Genomic DNA, 11,346 nt, shown 5'->3' on the forward strand with positions numbered 1-11,346 from the left:
TGAAGATGTGTTTTCTATTATATTTATGAATGTGTATATGTAAATTAAGGCTGCATTACCACATGACAAAGTTACACAACATTTATTTTGTATTTTAGACATTTTTCCTCAGTTGTATTTTGATTAAGTTTTTAACAAAATGTGTAAAAAATTCAAAAGCGATCCAAGGATCTGTAGCATTATTTCTTTAAATGTTTTCCAAAAAGTAGGCAGCAGAAAACTATATAATTGTTTATCATAACGTTACTTGTTCCATTTATGTGCGTTTTCCACTTTTTAACATATTAAAATTAGAATAATTTCTAAACAGCTAGTGACAACACAAGTGAAAAGCGCATGTCAAACAGATTTTAAAGCGTATGTATTTGATATGTACACGTTAAATAACAATGAATACACGGCCTAAGAGGTGCCCAAACTCAGTCCTCAAGACCTACCGGATCAACTCACCTGTGCAGGATCATGCACAGGTGAGTTAATCTATTTGGCTGAGTCAGTAATTATTCTACCTGTTTCTACAGACAAAAATCCTAAAAACATGACCTGTTGGTAGCACTTGAGGATTGAGTTTGAGCACCTCTGGCCTAGGGCTTTCATATGGCACATAAAAACTAGAAATAAATATTTTGGTACTTTACAGAGGTACAGGGGTTGGGTGGATAAAAAAATATAACTCAAAAGCCAGTAAAGTCAAACCTAAGAGCCATAAGGATATTTACAGAGCCAGTGATTATGTGCATCAACTGACTTGAGAAATGGCTATTAAAAGTTAGGCATCAACAATAATTTATTTTTAGGCACATTGTGTACCTATTGAAACCTGTATTGTAATATTATACATTGTATATAGTAGCCAATAATTGCCATTAGCATTTTCATTATCACTTTTCTTTCCCCTTAGTATATAAAGCACAGTATTAGACTATTTGAAATCTCAAAATGGAAGCTCATAACAAAAACAGATACTGTAGAATTACTGACAGTATATCAACATTCTGATGCATATTAATACAAGCTACATGCTTCTAGCTTTAAAATAAGCCTTTAAAATACTGGGTGTTTAGTTATATTGTATGTACATACTGCTCTCCTCTAAATATACTCTGGACACTTGAATAGCCATTAAAAAAAAGACACTGAGGTTAAAATACAAGTTGAACCAATACAAAAGGTGATGTTGTAACGCTAACTTAAAATGTTACAGGTTTGTTTTGTTTCTTAAACACAATAGTTACATTTGCTATGGACAGAAGTGGAAACTGTATACACCAAATATCTACAGGTCTGAAATGACACTTACAGATGTAACCAAGAACATTAGCAGTTCTGACAAGGCAACTTGTATTGTAGGTTACTGAACCATTTAAATACAAAGTGTATAATTTATAGCATACATGAATAAAAAAATAAATAAAACTGCAAACCCGTGCTCAAAAATCTCAAAGCGATAGACGTACACACCAGGTCCCCCCACCCCACAAATCCCCAGCCGCACACACACCTGACACCCCCACCCCACAGCCGCACACACACCTGACACCCCCACGCCGCACACACACCTGACACCCCCACGCCGCACACACACCTGACACCCCCACGCCGCACACACACCTGACACCCCCACGCCGCACACACACCTGACACCCCCACGCCGCACACACACCTGACACCCCCACGCCGCACACACACCTGACACCCCCACGCCGCACACACACCTGACACCCCCACGCCCCACACACACCTGACACCCCCACGCCCCACACACACCTGACACCCCCACGCCCCACACACACCTGACACCCCCACCCCACCTGTCCCCCCCACCCCACAGCCGCACACACACCTGTCCCCCCCACCCCACAGCCGCACACACACCTGTCCCCCCACCCCACAGCCGCACACACACCTGACCCCCCCACCCCACAGCCGCACACACACCTGACCCCCCCACCCCACAGCCGCACACACACCTGACCCCCCCACCCCACAGCCGCACACACACCTGACCCCCCCCACCCCACAGCCGCACACCTAGTCCCCCACGAATCCCCTGCCACACACACACACACCTGGCCCCCCACAAAACCACAGCCGCACACACCTGCCCCCCCACCGCAGCCGCACACACCTGCCCCCCCACCGCAGCCGCACACACCTGCCCCCCCACCGCAGCCGCACACACCTGCCCCCGCACAGCTGCACACACCTGCCCCCCCACCCCACTACCGCACACACCTGCCCCCCCACCCCACAGTCACACACCTGGCCCCCCCACCCCACAGTCACACACCTGGCCCCCCCACCCCACAGTCACACACCTGACCCCCCCCACCCCACAGCCGCACACCTAGTCCCCCACGAATCCCCTGCCACACACACACACACCTGGCCCCCCACAAAACCACAGCCGCACACACCTGCCCCCCCACCGCAGCCGCACACACCTGCCCCCCCACCGCAGCCGCACACACCTGCCCCCCCACCGCAGCCGCACACACCTGCCCCCGCACAGCTGCACACACCTGCCCCCCCACCCCACAGTCACACACCTGGCCCCCCCACCCCACAGTCACACACCTGGCCCCCCCACCCCACAGTCACACACCTGGCCCCCCCACCCCACAGTCACACACCTGGCCCCCCCACCCCACAGTCACACACCTGGCCCCCCCACCCCACAGTCACACACACCTGGCCCCCCCACCCCACAGTCACACACACCTGGCCCCCCCACCCCACAGTCACACACACCTGGCCCCCCCACCCCACAGTCACACACACCTGGCCCCCCCACCCCACAGTCGCACACACCTGGCCCCCCCACCCCACAGTCGCACACACCTGGCCCCCCCACCCCACAGTCGCACACACCTGGCCCCCCCACCCCACAGTCGCACACACCTGGCCCCCCCACCCCACAGTCGCACACACCTGGCCCCCCCACCCCACAGTCGCACACACCTGGCCCCCCCACCCCACAGTCGCACACACCTGGCCCCCCCACCCCACAGTCGCACACACCTGGCCCCCCCACCCCACAGTCACACACCTGGCCCCCCCACCCCACAGTCACACACCTGGCCCCCCCACCCCACAGTCACACACCTGGCCCCCCCACCCCACAGTCACACACCTGGCCCCCCCACCCCACAGTCACACACCTGGCCCCCCCACCCCACAGTCACACACCTGGCCCCCCCACCCCACAGTCACACACCTGGCCCCCCCACCCCACAGTCACACACCTGGCCCCCCCACCCCACAGTCACACACACCTGGCCCCCCCACCCCACAGTCGCACACACCTGGCCCCCCCACCCCACAGTCGCACACACCTGGCCCCCCCACCCCACAGTCGCACACACCTGGCCCCCCCACAAAACCAGACACAGACAGACACACACACAGACACAATATTGCTCATCATCAAAGTGTCCACATTAGCCACGACACTGCTTCCTCAGACATAACCTTGTGTCCACATCACTCAGACCTCTCCCCTCTCCCCCCATATAATACGGCTTCTCCAGCCACCTCCCCAGTCTCCATCAGCCAGACAGCCACTGCCTCTCCAGCCCTCACCTTAGTGTCCACATCAGCCAGGCAGTCTCTCCGGAACTGGTCAAACAGTCCCTGGCTTTTGAGGTGGTTGACGATCAGAGACACGAGCTTGGGGTCCCCGGGGGGCAGGTTGGCCATAACGTCCAGCGATATACCTCGGCTCCAGCGGCCGCTACTCCGATCATCACCCAAAACAAACCAAAACCGCTGCACCCGACCCCTGACCCGGAAGCATTAAAGGATTGTGGGAAAATATCGTATACGAGGCAAGAGCGGCCGCCAGCCAGGGCCCCGAGAGCGAGTAGATGTGAGGAGCGCCCCCTGCTGGCAGCACGCGGTTATGACCCCAATATTGTAACAAATATACTGCGGAAGAAGTAAGAGCACCTAAGGTACTTATCAGGTAAAGTTATGTACAATATTATATAAAATACAGAAATAGACAGAGTGCAGGTGAATCTGACAGTATATTTTAATTCAGATTAAAAATATAATTTTTACCTTGCCTTTCACGTATTTATTCCTACAATGTAATGAAGAGAGACATATACGTATAAATAATATCTGAAACCAGTAAATTCCACTATCGAGCAGTGGCCCACTTCGTATTGCAGGGACACTTTCCACTCTTCCCTTTCACTTGGAAATTAACCCAAGTCCACTGCTACAGATCAGCTATTTAAAACACCAAAGCAATGCTACAATGTCGTCATCATCATCATTTATTTGAAGGCACCATAAATTCCACAGAGCCGGACAGTCAGCATAGAAGTCATATGAATATTAAGACTAATTAATCACATTAAAGCATTTAAGTACAAATACAAGTGTGAGATATCCAAGTACAATTACAAGTAGTTGAGTATAAATTCAGTAAGTCATGTTAAACCTAAAAACCTAACACTTACACAAATGAAAGTTATACAACACTCCTTTACTTGCAAGACCTACTTTTACTATCAAAATGTGTACTTGGATAAAATAATTAAACTCATCTTACTCTGTAAATTAATCACACCTTGATGTAACATTATTCAATTAGTAAAGGTCTGCTAGACATGCTGGTATTAGTCTTGTAGTATAATGTCCCTTCTATACACAGCAAAACACAATAAACTCTTATCTTTCAATACCGTTTCTTATTAATTACAATGAAGTAGAGAGTTTGCTATTCAATCAACATCAGGACAAGCAGGACTTCCTATGGTTATGTTTATTGTGCAAACAATATCCAGGCTGCTGACCACACAATAGAATGTTGACCAAAGTCTTGCTGAATAATTGGATTAAGAAATAAGGCTGCTACAAACACAGTCTAAAGCTGGGTACACACTACAGAAATTTCAACCAACTTTTTATGCCGAGCGATTTTACATGCGATCGATGGTCCGATCGCTCGGTCCATGGACTGCATACACACTAGCCTTGTTTAGGACGATAAAGGGAAGAGCGGACGTCCCTTTACCGACTTTTTACAGCCATGTAAAGGGGCAGAGGTTTCGCTATAGTTAACACCCAAAGCTGCATAAAAAGAGAAGGCAACACTGTCTCTTCATTCATTCATATAAAATAGAAGTTTAGTATTATTATTATTATTATAATTTATTTGTTAGGCGCCACAAGGTATCCGCAGCGCCGCACACAGTACTAACAGTAGACTATACAGAGTGAAACCATACAGAACAATGAACAAAATGTACCAATACTTCAGAAACTCCGGCCAGTCATATGCAGCAAAGACGGAGCGGAAGAACAGGTATGGAGACAGGAGGGGAGGGGGCCCTGCTCATACGAGCTTACATCCTAAGGGAGGGTAAACAGACCAGGCGCAAGAGGAGCCAGTTGAGGCAAGAGGAGAGAAGGGAGGACGAGCAAAAGGGAGGAGATGGGGGTTAAGTAGATGGTTGGTAGGCTTTGAGGAAGAGGTGAGTTTTGAGTGCACGTTGGAAGGAGCACAGAGTAGGACCTAGAGAGACGTATGGAACGAGGGAGGTCGTTCCAGAGAAGGGGGGCTGCACGGGAAAAGTCTTGGATTCATAACATACATAACATTTAGAAAAACATTTAACTGCTAAAGTGCAATGCAATGAATATTCCCTAATAATAAAATCCCTTTGTATGTAATGGAATGCTCCATTCTCGGCGTGCATCATCGCTGATTGGTCCACAGCAGAAACGAACGCCCATGTCTGAGTGTATAAAATGACAGAGGAACCTGTTTGGTGCCGAGGAGCGTGAGAAGATGGCGAGTGAGCAAGTGTCAGTGAGTGTTAAGGTTGAGGAGAAGGTGTCAGTGGGGGTTGCGGGTGAGGAGAAGGTGTCAGTGGGGGTTGCAGCTATGGAGACAGAGTCAGAAATGGTGCTGGAAGGGCCAAAAAATGTTGGAAAACTTAAGGTGGGGGGTGGAGATCAAGAAGAGCAAAGAGCAAATCCAATGAGCCCAAGAGAGGTGGAGATGATGGTCAAAGCAGTGGACCAGGACGAAAACGTCATATAAAAAAGGTCAGTAGCACATGTAGTGTACCTGCTAGAAGGACTTTATTTCATGCTAGTGTCACATAAAGCAATATAAACGCCTAATTTGTAACCTAATTTTTTTATGTCAGAATGAAGAATTAACGATGAGAAGGCCTGTTTAGATACCACTGATACCAGAAAAAATTGAACAAGAAAAATATACTAAAGAAGTTAGACACAAAGGTATTTCAGTGAACATGTGTAGACAGCTAAATGCTTTGGGCACATACCTGTACCGTTATAATAACCAAAATGGCGCCTGTTTTCTAGAATGTATGGAGGTTAAGCCCACTATTATTGCGATTTCGCCACAGGGACCAAAATATAAACTGATCTCGAGCAATGTGCAAGGTGAGAAAATGAGAGTATTTATGTCGTAGAATATAAATTACAGATATAGAAGTTAAATGGTAAACATTTTTTTAATTCCTTGTATCGTAGATAAAGAAATCAAAGGGAATAGAAACTCAAGCGACATCAAGACCTGTTCTGCCACAAACCAGTAGCACCTTTAAAAATACTAAATACTAAAAATAATACTCTGCAGTACTCTGCGCTCTATTGGTATGGGCGCGCTCACTTCTCATGCGGATCTTTCAGACAGCTGTGTGTGTAAAAATATTTGTACCTTTTTTTCTGCAATAAAAATGTTGCATGAACACTGTGGTTTATTCTGGGTACTTCACAATTATAAGTTAATAAAGGTTAATATGACTTTAATAGTTTATAAAGGTTAAAGTTTATAAAGAGTAAATATGAATACATTGCCAACATTGACGCAAAGGGTAATAACACACGTGGGACTGGGACAGACATCATCCGCACCACGTGGGATTGGGACAGGCATCAAAAAATTTACATACACAAGCCCCCCAGGTCGAGGAAGAATCAGAGGATTGTCGTGGATCGGACGTAAGTTTATACACACTGCACAACGGAAACGAGATTGGAACGAAAATATTAAACAGTACGACCAACCAAATGAGGCGACAATCGTCCATTTGGGCAGACTTTCGGCCATCGTGTCACTACACACACTGACCCGACTTCAACGAGCGGTCGTATGTCGGCTGATTGAGCCGATTATTGGACGAAAACCGTGTAGTGTGTACCCAGCTTTAGAATATTAACTGAACTAGTTAAAAGCCCATCAAAATGACAGAAAAAAATAAGAGTAATATCAAGCTGGATCCTTTTGCACCCAATTTGACTTTACCCTTCTGGCAGCATTGATTGAATAGTTTATCAGATGGCTGCTCAGCTGCAAAATACTTAGTCTGGAAAAATTCACAAATACTATTCATGGGACCACAGTTATGAGCATTGATATTTGTTTAATCAAAGTTACCAACATCAAGAATGGCGTGGCATCTTGTTCGCTGACTTTGCAGGCGACGCAGTGGCGGATCCAGGGGGGGGGGGGGGGTTCGACCAGGGCAATCACCCATACTTGGCAACTCCCCGAATGTCCGGGAGACTCCCGCATTTTGCGAGAGTCTCCTGGACTCCCGGGCTAGTGTGGCAATCTCCCGAATTCTGCCCACTTCACTAGGAAGTGCCCCACTTCCTAGTGAAGTGGGCAGAATTAGATCCCAAACGCCACGATTCCCGGTGAATCGCTGCGTTTGACCCCGCCCCCGCTGTCAAATGACGTTTGTGTCATGATGTTACAGGGGGCAGGGCCAAAATGACGTCATTTTAGCCGTCCCTCCCCCTTCCACTGGCTGGCTCCCAGAAGCGAGCTGAAGAAAGTGGGCAAGTATGAATCACCCCCCACCCCCCCCCCCCCTTTAGAAGGGAATTGCTGCCGGCGGCTGCACACTATGTGCAGGTCCGTTCGGCGGAGAGAGTGTGCTGCCTGGCTGCTCTGATTGTGTTTTCAAAACAATCAGAGCGGCCGGGCAGCACACTCTCCCTGCTTGACTCTGCCAAACAGACCTGCACACGTTCGCATTCTCTTTGGTCACCAGTCATAGTTTCTCGTCAGGCTTTATCCTGCTCCGCCCCTTCGTGTTTTTGCTGCTTCTTGCTGTGCAGTTACTCCAACAGCAGACATTTGCTTTTTAAGTGACATTGCAGTTACACTTTGTTGCTTAAATTACTTAGTATATTCCTATTAATTTAACACTAACTGCAAATAAAACGAATGGCTACAAAATAGAATCAACTTGGAATAGCAAAGCAAATAGCATTATAAATGGTAACTGCCCCCCCCCCCACGACCTAAATAAACCAAACAAAATAAGCCCATAGAATTTGATAGTTGTGCCACGAAGCCAGTAGGAGAAGCAGCGATGTGGCATTCCGCTGTATACTGGCCCACTTTGACCACTGAGTAGTAATGTCAGTTGGGTATCATACAGTCAACTCCAGAATTATTGGCACCCTTCATGGAAATGAGCTAAAATCAATATGTGAAATAAACTACCCATGCAACAAGTGATCTTTCAGGCATAAACAAAGTGGTTGCATAGTTTTTATTTTCCCACTGTGTTTTGCAACAAAAAAAACTTTTCTTTAGTAACACAATTTTTTGAAAAAACAGATTCCAAAAATATTAGCATCCCCATTATTAACATTTGGTGAAGCCTCCCCTGACACGAATAACAGCATTGAGCCACTTTCTGTAATGCTTAGCAAGGTTGGAGAACACTTGTTGAGGGATCTTGGACCACTCCATGCACAACATTTCCAGTTTCCTGATATTCTTGGGTCGTTGCTTGTGGATTGCCCATTTTAATACACGCCACAGATTTTCATTTTGGTTCGAATCTCTAGACTGAGAGGACCATTGCAAAATTATGATTTTGTGTTCCCACAACCATTTCTGTGTGGATTTTGATGTGGGATTGGGGTCGTTGTCTTGTTGAAAGGTCCACCAATGGCCAAGTTTCAGCCTTCTAGCAGAGGCAGACAGATCTTGGTCTAAAATCTCATGGAGAGGGGAATTCATTATGCCATTGATATTCTCAAGAGCCCCTGGAGCACTATCAGCAAAACAGCCCCAAAGCATCAATGATCCACCACCATATTTGACAGTGCTTTTCTTTGTTGGCAGTCCCCTTTGTTCTCCAAATGTGACAATGGTGTGAATGACTAAAATGTTTAATTTGTGTCTCATCTGGCCACACGATTCCATTTGGAGTTCCAATGACATTTTGTACAGTGCAGGCGCTGCATTTTGTGTCTTGCTGTTATGAAAGTCTTCTTTAAAGGAACTGTTACTAAAAGTTTCTGGTCATGGAGGTGGCGCCTGACACTGGATTTTGACATTTTAAAACCCCAAGGGGTAAATGTATGAACCTCCGGATTCTTCATCTCCGGCGAGTTTAGCGTCTTCAGCGCTTAAATTTAAAGCGGCGCTGCCTTGTAAAGGGAAGTTTCTCTTTACAAGGCAGCGCCACTTTAAATTTAAGCGCTGAAGACGCTGAACTCGCCGGAGATGAAGAATCAGGAGGTTCATACATTTACCCCCAAGTTTCAGTTAATAAACTGTCATCCTTGGGTTCATCTTTGCCTCTCTCACCATCCTCCTCACTGCATGTGGGGACAGTACGCTCATGCGTCACTCTTCCTGGCAAATATTCAACTGTTCCATGCTTTTTTGCTTTATTATTATCACCCTGGTTGCGCTTAATGGTAATTTTAACTTACTACAATTTTTTTACTTCCATTTCCAACCTTCTGTCTCATTGGAGTTGCCAGCTCTTTGGTTTTAGCCATGATGACAAAGGGATTTTACATGTGTGTAACCTCATATTTATACCCCAGCGAAACCAGAAATGGCCAAAGCCAACAATGACGTTTCTGGAGACTAGCGCAATAAAACAAGTTTTTTTAACTAAGATGCAACATACTTTGATTTTATTTAAATATTAGAGGTGCTAATAATTTGCCTCATATGTTTTTGAAAGAATGCACTACTCTTAAAATAGAACAACACTGATGTAGGAATGATGTTTGTTATATAAATGGTAAACAATTTCTCAGAACATTTTTGAGGAACATCTAAATCATTATATGTATAGTTTATATTATATAATCGTTTTTGCCCAATTTCTGAGGGGTGCCAATTATTCTGGAGTTGACTGTAAGTGAAGTCATATTACAAAGGACAATTGTTGGGCAATTACAAGTATGGGGTGAGTACTCAAAGGTGACAATGAAGGGGCAGGAAACAAGTAGGGAAAAACGAGGGTGGGAGGGAAAGGGCATTGCTTGTGAGAGATTACAATCTAGAACAGTAATGGCTAACCTGTGACACTCCAGGTGTTGTGAAACTACAAGCCCCAGTATGCTTTGCCAGCTATCGGCTAGTTATCTACTGGCAAAGCATGCTAGGGGTTGTAGTTTCACAACACCTGGGGGTAAATGTATTATACTCCGATTTTTTAATCTCGCCGATTCCCGGCATAATACATAATACATTTACCCCCTGGAGTGTCACAGGTTAGCCATCACTGATCTAGAAGGCTGTCAAGCTCCATACCTTCTGAAAATTCTCATTGCAGAAGTAACTCCCACAAGAAGAGTAAATAGTTTTCAGACCCAGTTCATGAGCCTGCTTATTATCTATAGATCTAAAAGCTTACAGAGACTCCATGAGCATGCTGAGTGGGTTCTGAGTCTGTGTGCACCACTATCCCGCTGCTTCAGATATCCTCTGATTATTTACATTTAAATAGCAGACTTTGGAGCTCAGCCTTTGATATTCATTGATTGTCAGTTACATGTGTGCGACCGCTACCTGTGCTCCTGTGTGTCAGGTGCCGTCTCCCCACCTCCCACAGGTGCCGGAGACGGACGCCCTCTGCCCCCACTCTAGGCAACGGGACGTCGGGTCACATGACCGCGGCGCGCGCATGCGCACTGGCCGCTTGGTTCCCTAGCAACGGGAACGCATCCCCGACGATCAGCTGGGCTGATCGCCGGAAGTCCTCTCCCTGCATTTCCTCCCTCCAGGTATTTAAGTCTCCCTTTGGCACCATGTAGGTGCCAGAGTATTGGTTCTAATACTTCAGCTCTCTGCAGTCCCTGTGTCTGGCTCTCTGTGTATACTTGGCTTGATTTTGACTACTCTTCTGGATCTCCCTTCTGTACTTCGCTGCTCATTTGTTATTCGACACCTGGACCGTCCCTGACTATTCTTTGCCTTATCTCAGTGGTACTGCGCTATTTGGTTTCCGACTCGGCCTGCCTGACTACGCTTCTTCTATTGCACTGGTGACTATTTGGGAGAACCGCGACCTGCGCACTTCACTCAGCAAA

At 46.7% G+C, this 11,346-nt stretch overlaps 1 protein-coding gene across 1 annotated transcript in view; it reads right to left on the reverse strand.

Moving 5' to 3' along the window:
* BOD1L1 (biorientation of chromosomes in cell division 1 like 1) overlaps positions 1-3,776 on the reverse strand; it is a 41,304-nt gene extending 37,528 nt beyond the window's left edge. Inside the window, exon 1 of the mRNA XM_075194670.1 lies at positions 3,583-3,776. Coding sequence (XP_075050771.1) covers positions 3,583-3,699 — 117 coding nt within the window. The 5' untranslated portion in view covers positions 3,700-3,776. The remainder of the gene's footprint in view (positions 1-3,582) is intronic.
* Positions 3,777-11,346: the final 7,570 nt, after the last annotated feature.

Source organism: Mixophyes fleayi, chromosome 1 (assembly GCF_038048845.1).
Source record: "Mixophyes fleayi isolate aMixFle1 chromosome 1, aMixFle1.hap1, whole genome shotgun sequence".
Taxonomy (NCBI): domain Eukaryota; kingdom Metazoa; phylum Chordata; class Amphibia; order Anura; family Limnodynastidae; genus Mixophyes; species Mixophyes fleayi.